This window comes from Lycium ferocissimum, chromosome 7 (genome assembly GCF_029784015.1).
Source record: "Lycium ferocissimum isolate CSIRO_LF1 chromosome 7, AGI_CSIRO_Lferr_CH_V1, whole genome shotgun sequence".
NCBI lineage: Eukaryota > Viridiplantae > Streptophyta > Magnoliopsida > Solanales > Solanaceae > Lycium > Lycium ferocissimum.
In genome coordinates, this window is record NC_081348.1 from 29,711,816 (window position 1) to 29,725,761 (window position 13,946).

The following is a 13,946-nucleotide window of genomic DNA, read 5'->3' on the forward strand; positions in this document are numbered from 1 at the left end:
TACACAACTATTTTAATTTGAAGATTACCTTCCACCAAAATAGTCTATCCAAATGGGAAACAAGTATATTGCAAATGGTTCCGTTTTAAGGATGTGAATGAATTAAGCCAGCCAAGTTTTGTTGACCATTTATAACCATAAATATATATCTACTAGGTGACAACAGAATGAGGGTCACCAAAATGCATCATCCGTGAGCAAGATATGCTTTAAGTACCAGAGATATTACAAGGAAAAAAAAAAAAAAAAGGAAAGCAAGAGTACTTTCCATCAGCAACCAACCAGCATCATGAGAAACTACACAGCTATCGACACCTTAATCGCCATTCTGTTAGCTAGATGATATAAAATAGAGCAGCTATACTACCACATAGTTGATGATAATAAGGTTGTGAAAATTTAAAATATAAATAAAGGGAAAATTTGGGGATCCTCTCAATTTACAGACCTTTCTTTCTGAACTCACATCCTGGAAAAAGAGGGGGGAGTCAAAAGCATGAGCCCATCAGGACTCCACAAATTTCAAGACCAATTACAAATGCAACTATGACGAAAGGGCGTTGCTGAAGAGTAACTAACATGAGTGCCAAGCAATGGCTTCTTCATTAAAGCCACCACAACAAAGCCCAAAAAGGCCAGGTGCCACCAGGCTGTATCAGCAGCCGAGCAAGAACCTAAATACATCAGTCACTGAAATAATGCCTTCCACACGCTTGCTGCCAGCCTCCACAATGACAAGTCTCCTTGCTCCTGAAACATACCCAACATCTTTAATGGTTCTCTAATTCAAGTTATTGAAGGCTACAAACTGTGCAGGAAAATGTGTTGTAAACTTTGATTCATATAGTAGAAACTCACACGGAAGCAACATAAACTAGGAAGTGACAGGGAATACAGCTATAGCAATCTCATACATGAGCAGAAAGGAAATGCAATGTCAAGAAATAAAATAAGGGCAAACAAGAGAGACAAAACAGTAGAAGGCTGAGAATGGTACAAACATGTGCAATACACATAATAGCCCTCATGTAAAGGTCGTTCAAATAGGATATTTCCATCTAAAAGATAAAGCAGGTGGTATTCCTCGGTGTTTCCATAAAAACAGATAGACAAGAAAGAGACTTTCCTTTGGCACAAGTTTAGCAGCCAAAACATCATTAGTTATCCCAACAAATCTCGGCCTCAAGGTAATTATCAAAGCAAAGGTACAGAAAGCGAACTGAAAGTCTCAAACAAATGGAAGACTGAAGACATTTACCAGGAACAGCAAGTCGCTCCATTACTTTATGCAAAGGATCGGACCTTAGACACATCTGACACCTCTGTCCATTGAATAATCCATGAGGAGAACTTGCATCTTGTCCCAATTGTATTGCCTGCAAAAGAAGCAGATAAAATGAGAAATCTAGTAACAGTTTGGCAATATATAGCAACCTAAAGTTGCATGAAAGGTGCCATATACATGCATGTCGATCCAATTCTTGTCTAAACTCCTCGGCATTACAACATTATGGAAAAGCATAAGGTAGGCAATGCAGACAGCTAGAAACAAGTAAACTCGTACTATTCTCACAGGGCATGGCATGTTGCAAAATATTGATGCAATCAACAGGGAAATTTCTGAATACAACTTAACTTGAAGATCAAAAGGATATGTAGACAGAGAAATTTTGTATTTCCCCAATGTATATAGTCTGCTCATATCAGAATCATATTAACTTGAGCTATTGCTGAGTCAGTCAGCGCAAGAAAGTTCCCACTAGCTCAAACTTTGCAGTTCAGTCCATCTTACATGAATACGGATCCACATATGATGAAGAGAACTGCGTTAGCAAATGGAACTAGACATGCATCCTTAAATAGTGGAAAGATTGAAAAAAAAAAAAAGTAGCGGGAAACTTTGACGTGAAGATACATAAAGAGGTCCAGTACCAGCAAAGACATCTAAAATTGTAGTTCAAATAGCTCTTAACATGTTTACCTGATGAATACTCAATTCATCAAGCCGAATCTGTGCGTACGCCCTGTCCTTTGCCAATGCAGTAATGTCACTGCAAAATCACAAAAATGCACATCATGTTGAACCAGGATTGTAATGGTAAATACGTCACAAGGTTACACAAAGTAATAGCTACAGATTCACATAGAGCTAATTACCTTCTACAGTAAATATCCAGCAAGGAGTCATTATCATCCACAATCGGTATCGAACTAACTTCACCTGTAATGCACAATAAAGAATAGGTTGGATGGCAACGTGAACGTAAGGAAATGACATAGTTGGAGCAAAAGTTACTAAAATATCTCATTTGAATTATGAGAAAGCTCCACTGAAGCCCTAGTTGTCTGCAAGTTGACCGATTACCAGTAAATTGAACCAATTTTGAGAAACTTAGAACAAATGCTTGAACAGTCAACAAAGCAAATAAACAATGAAATCTCCATGGCATCTGACTGCCTCTAAACCTTTATGTCATAGGTCCCAGTCCCCCGCAAGGGAAGTCTTGCAATAGAGGAGATTCAGGAGAAGAATATTGTTGCAAAACTATTAGAGTATAGAGGAGCTTAAGCAATTGCTGGACTTTGATCTAATGTTTTTAAGTTAAAGGTGTACTATTTTGGTTCATGATATTTGACTAATCCATCTTACCATCTTAACGAGGACTCTATTCCTCATATTCCTGATTTCTTTTTCTGGAAAGCTGAGTGACAGAGAGGTGACTAATTTCTAACTTTCATCAATTCTTTTTCTGTGTTCAATTCTCAACCTACTCTGATCAGAAAACTTGAAATCTAGAGGGCTAGGTAGCTTGACTGTTGAGTCTTATTCAACGATTTTACACTGGGAAAAGTTCCCAATATTTTTCCTCCGTCCTTGTCATCTGTTTATTAGTCTTGAGCCCCAAAATGGAGCGCAGCTGGTCCTTAACCGTAAATTGAGTTATAATGACCCACTACAGTTACCAAGACCAAAGAAGGCTCCATCTGAACTGTGGTGATGTGAGGACCTTGATCTCTTTTTTGACTGCTCATCTGCTAAGTGTTGTAGTACAAAATGTTTACTCCAGTCCCAGTGCTATGCGCCTCTCAACTATGAATGACTCCCAACGTTATACGGGGCTTTGGTGTTAGCATATGAGGTATATATCTTAAAAGTGCTTTGTCATTTCAAAAAAAAGAAGTGCTATGTCTACTGCAATGTAAAGTGTTTGGGATGGACATGCACAGTGCATTCCAACTTATGTATCTCTTTGCTCCCTGGGTGTAAAACAGTTGGGATTTACCTCTACAAACATATTGTTATCCTAAAAATCGGAGTCGTATATCTTATTAGCTTCAAGTATCTGAAATAGAAGCAACTTTTTGTCTGAGTGACTTTTTCCTTCTCATTCACTAATCAAGCTTTTCTTTACTCCTTTTTAACATCCTTACAGAGAGCAAAAAGAGAAAACCAGGTTATTTAAGAAATAATAGACAAAATAACCAAAAGAAACAAAAAAAAATGAAACCAGAAAAATACAATAGCAAACACAGGTATGTCAAACAAGGACTATCCCGATTTTAACTAACGGTTCAGAAAAGTAATAATACAAGGAAGAATCACCTTGAACTAATAAAGATAAAGCAGCACCAAGAGAAGCATTTGGTCTTAGCATTGCGATTGGCTTTCCACTTGATTCCCCAATTTTTGGAACCCACGTACCAATAGGAATTGAGCAAATTGGTTGCTGAAGAATTGGCAAGGAACTAGAAGAATGTTTAAAATGCCGGCAGATACCTGGACATTTCGTAGACATTAGTTTAAGAGCAAACAATTTATTCAGCAAATGAAAGAGTAACTTACACTTTAGAATCCCAGAAAGGGTGGCCAGGTGTAGCAGCTGAGGAAATGAACCATCGGGTGAAGAAGAATGGATAATGGGAAGAGTTGACACCTTGTTTTGCAGAAATCTTAAAGCAAGATCCTTCAAAGAGTCATAAGGCCCACCCTGCATGATGAGAAAGGCAGATATTAATGCAAGCAACGATATGCAGAAGCTAAATTGAAGGGCAAAGCAACATAACAATTAAGGCCAGTACCGAGTCAAATGACCAACATTTTTACACCAATGTCAAACATTGATTCCCCATCCCCAAAATAAATTCATAAGGCTAAAATACAAGCGCAAGAAATTCAAGTGGTTCTGATACGAACAAATTTACAGATAAAAGACTAAATCAAGATGCAGAAAGGACTCCCAAGGCCTTGGAAAGAAGATTCTTCAAAACAGAAAGAAGTTCAAGTGATGTGGAGTAAGATTTCAGACAATTGCAGCAGCACCGCTTATTATGTTGCATAAGCATACTGCTTGCCCCTGAAACGGTTATACACCGATCAGGAGTCCAACCAGATAACGTAGCTTGCAGTGCATCTCATTATTCTGAAGCCTAACTTCCAACCAGAAGCCTGTTTATTTTACAGCCGTAACTAGAATATGCTATATATGTACCCACTTAAAAGGACACTCTGGAAGGCATTTCTGTTTCTTTTGATAGTACACCCATAGGTATGGAATATCTCTTTTAATTCATTCTTTTTTATCCACCTGGCATCATTCAAATCCCATTTTATGGTCTTGTTTATCATGCTTCTATCCAACAAGGTGACAACCAGAGGCTTAGACTTCTGTGTTCCAACACAAATGCATTTTAGTCCAACAAATCTTACTTCACATTCACTAATGTCATAATTCTGTTTCTGTTTCCTCACTCCTAGTGCTAACTGCACATACTTCAGATTTCATAGAAATAGTAGAACACAAAGAGCAAGAAAAATTTTAAAGAGGAAAAAGACTGGCTTGTATGAAAGCAGTGAAACACTAATCAGGAACATCGCAGGCTCTCCGTAATCAGATAGGATACTCGCTTAAAATTTATGGAATGGAAAAAATCAACGCTTGGTGCGATTTCTTTATGTCATTTCATCAATTTACATGCATCTAGGCCAAAATTTTGTCAGTAACTTGGTGTCAAAAATATATTTGACTAAATAGATTTAATGCTAAAAGCAGTAGTGTATTAGGGAATTCAATAACAATATCATATCTGATTTAATTAAGCAATCAACATAACTGCTCCACAGCAAACATCACAGATATTCAACCTAATAACGTTCAAACAGACTCAGTTAAAAATTTCTAAGGCTTTCTTCTTTTTTTCTCATTTTTCTCACTTCTCTCCTATCTGTTAGATTTCCTTAGCAGATTTTGATTGAAAGACTTGCCTGAGGCTCTCAAGAGGATAGAAAGAGTTCTCAAGGGCACACGAATAAAATTCTTGAAAGCAAAATAACTCCTAATACCTTTTGGTCTAAATCAGGAAAAAGAAGACATGATAAGCAAATGTCAGGAGAAATAATGAAAATATTGTTAATGATTAGCTGAGATTTTTGCTTACATGGATAAGACTTCTTGAATACGGATTCAAGTTACAGTCGATTTGTCTGCTGAGGCGCAACTTTCCCCCTTTCCAAGCAGATATAGTATGTGTCTCGAGCTCTTCCTCCGTCAAGTTAGATCCATGATTCCCAAGCTGAAGTTGGACAACAAATTAGTATTTGTATTAATTTAAGAAAGAATGATGTCAAGTCCCTTAAAATTGAAAGGGAAGGAAAGAAACTGCAGACTTAGTTGAAAAAATATGGAACCATACATTTAAACCCTAGAAACATACTTGACTTCCCCTCTAAAACGAAGCAAAGGATAAGAAATACTCTGATATCATTCATTGCCTCAAACACAGATGCATATTTTTTGCTAGTTTTTTGGTGCAAACTTGTACAAGAAGTAGATGCAATGTTAGACAAAGTAGCTGATTTGCACAACCTGTAATTACGCTTGTAGCACTGGCTTAGTGCAATTGATCTATAAGATATCTTTTTACCTATAAAAAGAAAAGATACTCTGATTCCACTGAGGATCATAGTCCTCTAAGATATAACCACATATCATGTATTCATGTCTACCATGGAAAATTGGAAATATATAAATAAACCCTCATTTTCAAATTAAATTGCTCAGTTTAACTTTACAGAATGTAGAAAAAAATATACATTTGCTGAGTAGGAGTCCAAATTACAGATTGTTCTGTGACAACTGATCCAACAGTAAGCTGATGGATTTTTTGATTCACTTAGATATCTGAAAGCTAAAAGTGGGATCCCTCAAATTTTTTATCGTATATTATAAATGGTGACATATTTGATTTCAAGGTGATAAGTTGGCAAAATACCAACTTATGCTTACCTTTTTCTTGAGTTTTAAGAGTCTTTGAGTGCAATTTAGTAACCTAAACTAACTTAAGTTGGTGATTTTCAGGATTTGGAACTCAAGCAAGGCAATCAATGAAGAATTTGATCAAAGAGTGATGAAAAAGATGGAAATTGGAGCAAAATATGGAGAAAAGAGAAGATTGAGAAGACACACAAATCGTGGCCACGTTTTACTGTGGAGCCATTTCTGATGGTAGAAGAACTTGAATTTGACTAAGTTTGAGAATAAGGAAGTCTGTCTCAGTCCACGAAAATAAATGGCTAGACGAAATCGCTCCACGAAATTGACAAGATCAGAAGAAAAGCAAGAGAAACGTGGAGACGGAAATATTCGGCTCCACGTTTATGGCCGCGAAGGGTATTTTTGTCCCGATTTTCCGACAACTTTAAAGAGAAACTAGGTCATTTTCGTTCCGATTCCTTGATCTTTGAAGCCTTGAATAGCAGCCATAGACTACTTTTGAAGGATTTATAGAGTTTGCATTTTCTTCCTTATTTCGTCTTTAATTAGGCCCTTGTATGTCCATTTCTTACTTGGAAAGGTAGAAATAGATTTGGGTATTGAACAAGTAGCAAGGAATTGAGCTTATTAAGGAATTAATGAAGCTTGATTAATGAAATCAAACTAGGAATAGGGAGATTTCTACTTGGGTCATATGCAATTGGGCTTTGATATATTTCTTTGGGTTTGGAAAGATTCTTCGGAAAAAGCTTGCTAGGAGTTGCGAAATTCTAGTGAGTAGTAATTAATTGGATCATAATCGCTAATTCAAAGTAGTTAAGCAAGATACTTATGTCCATGAACTAACTATGTCGTATTGAGGTCACAACCCCGGTCCTATTTGAAAACAAACAAAATATTTTGCATTCTAAGTGTTTGATAAAGTCCTAGCTTAGCTTAATAGTCTAGTTTTATAATTAATTGATCAATCATCCTTTTATTTGAAGAATACTTTACGAAATTACAAATTCTCACATATTTTGACATCTTAACACACACATACTCCTCTTGGGATCGACCCCAACCTTATGACCGTACTACGTTTCATTTGAGGGGTAGCATTGGATGTGATTCGTTATCACAGGGAAGTGAATGTTTTTGTCTTGGCGCTAGAAAGGGAGCCATGTTGCTCCTTTGAGCATGTTTAAAGATAAAACTTTGTCAACTGATGAATGCAATGTCAGCAGTTTCAAGCTGTTACTATGATGCGTACCTCCATTAGGATTAAGATGAAGTCTATCGCAGTGAGAACTCCAACAAACTGACCCTTGCAAAAGTCCCACAAAGGAGCAACAGAGATTCCCTGGGAAAAGCTTTAATCAGATGTCAGCAATTCCAAGCTGTTACTTGGTGAAATGAACAGCAAGATAAATTCCATTACTGTTCACATCAGTAAAAAGAAGGCAGGAGCTACAATCGCAATGACAAAAATAAATATTGTCCCAATATTTCCAAAACTCAACACAATCATTATCAATGTTTACATGTACAAATGGCATAGAAATCCAATCAACTGCTTCAAAATGTTGGTCTTTATAAATATGCACTCCACTTTCGTTTTTGAAAGACAACATGTCATAAAGTGATGCCTTACCCCCAAACGATGATGCAATATTCAGTTATTCAATTATCCCATGTTTTATCTACCTAATTCTAAATTTACTCTTAAATTTGTTCCATAATGAAGATAATTTAACATTTACAATTATAAAATTTTATTTAATTTTTTTAAAAATAATGCTAATTAATTTTAATCACATATTATGCTAACAATATACATGAAATTGGGTAAAGTAGTGTAAATACACCAAGAGTATTACTGGAGAATCTTTATTCAATTTAAAACCAAAATATTTTAGATCAATATCGTATATCTATATATTGCGATTAACCAAATATCCAATAACAACAACACTAAAATTTACCATACAATAATCCTTGTATTGTGTTCATGTATAGCTTGTATACAAACCGAATGGCTTAATTAAGCGGGATATATGTTCTGACAAGAATTACAAAAGATATTATAAGCAGGCATGAAAAATGAAAGGTTTTTCTTTTGATCAAGTGGAACTCCTTAGTATTTTGGATAACTTGTAGCCAAGTTCATATGAAGGGTTGGCATAGATTGCTTTGAGAAATCTAAATATACAAATTCAGTGTTCTGAATAATCATCAATTACATAGAAAAACAACTATTTTTTTCTTCTTTTTTTCATTTAGTTATCAAAAAAACATAGAAAAGAAAACTATTTAAAGCCCTCGAAGGTGACGAACACTACGAGCACGTACAGACCGACTCATTCCCCTGCTTTTATTATGATTGTCCAAACAACTAGCTAGAAATTCTAATTCCATCAGGTAGAAATCCAGATCTTATACAAACAGGATGCAAATAATCAAAGATCTACAGCCTCTAACAGCATGTCCTCAATATGCTTAACAGTATTTACCTGCTCATAAAGAATATGAAAAGCTTGTTTTACTGGGAGATTTACATCCAACGCAATCACCTACAGAAGGAAAAGGAACTTTTACATCTTAACTTATCAAAAAGAAAAGAAAAGAAAAAGAAAACTTTTACATCTTCTCATTAAATATCCTGGACTAATAGGCAGAGAATACAGACAACATCAGCGCATAGTTACCTTGCCAGACTCTGGGAGTAACTCATAAGCAGTATGTGTAGACAAAAATGCAGATATACGTTGACAAGATAGCTCTATTTCAGCTTGTGATATCTGTGGGACTGCATCCTGCACATAATATCAGATGGCATGACCAATTTGTACATCACATAGAAAGCTAGTAATGCTGAGATGTAACTGTTTATTTGTTGAAAAGCAAAGTTCTCAACATTGACTATCAAAGCTCAATTCCTACCAAAGTACCAGGTAAAATTTCAAAAACTTAGTAGGCGTTTGGACATGCGATTTCATCTCATGAGATGAAATCAGCGTTTGGACATGCGATTTCATCTCTGATTTCATCTCATGAGATGAAATCCCAAATCATCCAAAAAGGCATGATTTGGGATTTGAAATCATGATTTCAAAAAATATAAATGTAAAATTTGACCCAGACGTTTATATTTTGTAAAAAAAGACCCATAAGTTGGTAGATATATTTACCAATCATGTTGACCAACCATTTGTATTAAATATTAATCTGCAAGTTGGTAAAATATATTTATCAATCATGTTTACCATGTGGGAGGATTATATTAAAGAGTAGTTACATTACTATTCATGCTAAATTTTCCGTTTTATTGAACTAAAGTTTGATCAATTGATGTTGTATTTTTTAGAAAGGCCTTCTAGTAGCGTATTAATTTTATTATGAACTATGATTTACTCATTTGGTAAGATTGTATGAGAATTGGAAATTTTTTTATGGTTTTCACAACTTGTGGGGTTTTTATGTTTATAAAAAAAACTGCAACTTAAGAAATCCAAATTGCATGTCCAAACATGATTTCATCTCGTGATTTCATCTCATGAGATGAAATCATGTCCAAACGGCTCCTTAAAAGTCTTAAATTTCCCCTACTGGCCGAAAAAAAGGGTTTCAAATTACTGTAAAATACAATGTATCCCAGGACAAGAAATTGCATACACAAATAGCTTCAACCTCTGCATAATATTGCAACGACAGTGAATAATGTTACAACAAAAGGTAAGCTGAGAAAAGAGAATGTCGTGTCGCAGAGCAGTATCTTCTTTTTTTTATATCAGTGTCACAGAGCAATATCAAAAAACGAACAAATCACTAGATAGCTTGAGCATATTCATTTTCCCCAGAGATCTTATCCACACAATCCCTGGGGATACTGAACTGTTGAACATCAGCCAGCATGAGTCAAAAAAAAAAAAACATGAAAAAGCAACAACAGAAAGAAAAAATATCAAGATATACGAAACAAATTTAAGAATTAAGATAAGTGAAGCAGGCAAGGAGCCAAATGCATAAAAATAATAGAATATTTTATTCATATGAGCTATGTTAGTCTTCTTACCAGACGAAGAAAATCATTATCGACATCCATATTAGATCCAACGGGCACATCAGGAATTCCATCTGACTCCCTGGGCAGGAAAATTGTGTTGACTACACCATAATTTCCACTTACAAATGGCTGACGCTCATCATGACGCCATTCTCCATCAACAAAGAACTTATACTGCAGGTAAGTGAAAACGCAAATCAATTTATGCACTATTACAAAATATTTTATCAAAATCCTATGTTTTATTGACTTGTCAATTGAAGTTAAGTGAAGTATAAATACTTTCATATAATGGTCATCTCAACTATGTTTAACCAAACTAGGGATGAAAAATGTAGTTCAAAAGAAATGAAAGGAAAAAAACAATGTAAACTCGCCTCTTCAAAACATATTATCAATCAAAGAAGAGGGATAGATAAAAGAACAACGTATTTGCAACAAAGAATTGCTTCCCTTCTTTCTTTTTACACTGAACTAGAAGCCAACATAAGTATAGTCAAACAAGATCGTATGAAGCAATGAACAAATTGGTTTTTGCTAAATGAATCATTAAACTTGCCCTGCCATGTCTGTAGCACACTTGTCGACTGAGAGGACTAGTACGCAGTAACAAGGGGTTGCTGTTTTCCTCGAGCAGACAACTCGTAAGATTTCTTCAGCAGGCTGATATAGTGGAAGTTGATCCCTAAGATCAAAAGGTAGGAGTTGGGAGTTCCCGAATAGCTAGAACTTCAACCCTTCTATCTTGTACTAAGTTGTGTTTATGATGTAGTTCCACAAGTATATGTCTGATAATATGGTAACGTTTGCCTCATTTTCTGCTATTAATATGACTTGCCCAAAAGATAGTACATTCAATCTGATTAGTAGACCACTCACATTTCAAATTCCTATTTCACTGTGGTCGTTTAAATCCCTCCGCACATAAGCAGAGACATGTGTGAATATAATAAAATATTTAAAGAGACTATCATCTTCCTTGGTATGCTACAATTGGAAGATTCACTAGTTCCTGTTCTTACGCACATCATAGGGTTTACGTTGGGATTTCCTGCAATTAATGTAATGATTTTAGATCTTTCTTGTTTAAGTCGTTAAAACATTAATAGAAAACTTCACTCAAATTTGCTTTTCCTTGCAATTATCCTCCCAATACATTCGAACTCTTCTCCACCAAGCAGAACCATGAATCTCCTTCATCCGAAAAAAACAAAACACAGCTCCTAAGACACATTTAATTTCCTAATAGCCTCTATGCTTCACAATCTTCGAAAAATTTACTTCCTATTTAGCTATCAAACAAAATAAAAGAACTAACTTTTGGAGCGAAGCTGCCGACAATCACACACCGCCAAATAACAGCTCATAAAGCTCACAGTTAACGACGTCACTAAGCATTTTTCTTAACAACTGTCAGCAACATAGCCTATTTGTTTGAAAGCTACCAAAAAATTCACAAAGTCCATATTACAAGCATTAACAAATGCTCCATTATAACACAAACCTGGTGATATCCTGGTGTTAAGTTCCAGACAACCTGAAACACAGTTGGGCAGCCCTCCATAGGTGACATTGTTATGTGATCTTGCCACCTGCATAGTACCAAATTCCATTTAAACAAAGAAAGTTTCTCACCCACAACCAACATAAAAAATGAATAATAACAGAAAAAAGAATAGCCCCTAGTGCTTTGATATAGCGGTAAACGCAGCGCGATGTGTGGGTTAGGCATAAGGGTTTCAACCCTTATTTAAAGGGAGAAGGATAGAGGCTCCCACCCATCATCTACCTAGTTTCGAACCGTCTTCCATTATTTTAAAAAAATAAAAACAGAAAAAAGATTAAAACTCAACAACAACAACAACATAAACAACCCAGTAAAATCCCACAAGTGGGGTCTGGGGAGGGTAGAGTGTACGTAGACCTTACCCCTACCTTGCGAGGTAGAGAGCCAGTTTCCGGTAGACCCTCAAGCACAAGAACAAGCAATTCAAAGTAGTACAACAACAACAACATACCCGGTGTATTCCCACAAGTGGGGTCTGGAGAGGGGAGGATGTACGCAGACCTTACCCTACCTTTGTGGGGGTAGGGAGTCTGTTTCCGATAGACCCTCGGCTCAAGAGGAAAAAAGGATTTGAAGAAATAAGAAATAACGATAGCGAATAAACTGTGGAAAAATACTATAAAAGGCATGATAGAGCAGTCCCAAAAAAAAGAGCAGTAACCACCACAAACGAATACGATAATCGAAGTACAAAGAAACAACAGACAATAACAGAAATCGAAAGACAAGAAACCACAAGAGTAATACTACGACTACCAGTACGAACATCAGGTCCTCACCTAGTAAAAGAGCCACTGAGCAAGACTCTTCTTCCCCCATAAGGCCATACAAAACGTGTTGGCATCAAAACAGTACCTGCAACCCCACTATGATTCTGCCCACTTTCACTAAACATCTCCCCTTCACAAAGATTATAACTTTACCCAAAAACAAATCCTAAATTCCCACTTCAATTAAAAAAATTATCCAAATAAAACAATCTTGCAAAATAAAAAACTAAAATTTCTCCAAACAATGCCCACTAAATTTCCAAGAAAATTCTAAAAAACCCAAATTCTGGGATCCTCCATGCTACAGCAGGGGACCCCTCTTTACATTCTACACATGCAAACACAAAAATCGAAACCCTAACACAAAATCCTCAATACCCAATCTCCCAAAAAAATAAAAAGATTAAAAAAAAACTAAAAATTCACCCCCCAAGTTTCCAAGATTGAACAAAAACCCCCTGAACAATGCAATTCCAACTCTGATCTAAGCTTAAATCCAGATTTTTTCCGTACAAAAAAAAAACCCTAAATTAAGAATTTGAGGTAAAATTAAAGAAAAGAAAATAAAGATTCAGTTTTTATGAGTGGGTATAGAGAGTATCGACATTAATGATAGATCTTTGAAGTTATGTGTATGCAATGTGGCCAAAAGTAGAGAAAAGAGAATCATCTATGAAGAAAAAAATAAGTTAAAGAGAAAGGGGAAAAAGAAAAGGAAAAAGGACAAATTGGAAAAACCCAAAAAAAATAAAAAAAGGTGAAATAATTGTATGTATGTGCGTGCATATACAAAAAGGATTACGTGTACGGAGAGAGAGGTTAGAGCCTTACTTAAAACTTCCTTTATGTAAGCCCTTTTTTTGTAATGTAACTCACTACTCACCATTCACCAAACCATAATTTTTTTCTTAGTGTAATTAAATTCTGAAATTTCCTTGTTTAAAATAATAGTTTCACTTTACCCTTTCATATATTACTAGTATATGCGCGGCGAGTATTAACCATTTGAGTTTATACTCAATTTTTTTATATATACATAAGTCTTATTTCTCTATATTTCTACATTAAAGTTTTGACGTTTTTATTCTTTGTTTATCGTTATAAGTATTATATTCATTACTTGGTATCATTACATTGCCAAGGTTTGGAATTCTTTTGTTGTTCAATATTTCTTATCTTTAACTTAGTCTGTTATGGTTTGAGTTTGAATAATCTTATCCAAATATATCTACACTATCAAAAATAATTTTAGAAAAATTCTCTTTTCTACGATTTGTTTGTGGTCATTGCAT

At 35.4% G+C, this 13,946-nt stretch overlaps 1 protein-coding gene across 1 annotated transcript; it reads right to left on the reverse strand.

Annotated features, from left to right (window-relative positions):
- Positions 1–240: 240 nt before the first annotated feature.
- LOC132064252 (sucrose nonfermenting 4-like protein) lies at positions 241–13,355 on the reverse strand. The gene is made up of 13 exons (XM_059457166.1): positions 12,664–13,355; positions 11,822–11,909; positions 10,327–10,491; positions 8,960–9,067; positions 8,765–8,824; positions 7,525–7,614; positions 5,437–5,571; positions 3,845–3,989; positions 3,605–3,778; positions 2,158–2,221; positions 1,982–2,051; positions 1,259–1,376; positions 241–750 (listed from the first exon to the last, which is right to left on the reverse strand). The coding sequence occupies exons 1-13, from the start codon at positions 12,777–12,779 to the stop codon at positions 656–658; spliced, it is 1,428 nt and encodes a 475-aa protein (XP_059313149.1). The 5' UTR covers positions 12,780–13,355; the 3' UTR covers positions 241–655.
- Between the last annotated feature and the right edge of the window lie 591 nt (positions 13,356–13,946).

Excerpts from the sequence above, each read along its gene's own strand:
- LOC132064252 (XM_059457166.1), bottom strand. The coding sequence starts at position 12,779 with ATGTTTAGTGAAAGTGGGCAGAATCATAGTGGGGTTGCAGGTACTGTT. Across the intron at positions 7,615-8,764 it reads TTCATATTCTTTATGAGCAG|GGAATCTCTGTTGCTCCTTT; the intron begins GTAAATACTGTT and ends AGCTTTTCCCAG. Across the intron at positions 751-1,258 it reads GGAGCGACTTGCTGTTCCTG|GAGCAAGGAGACTTGTCATT; the intron begins GTAAATGTCTTC and ends GGTATGTTTCAG.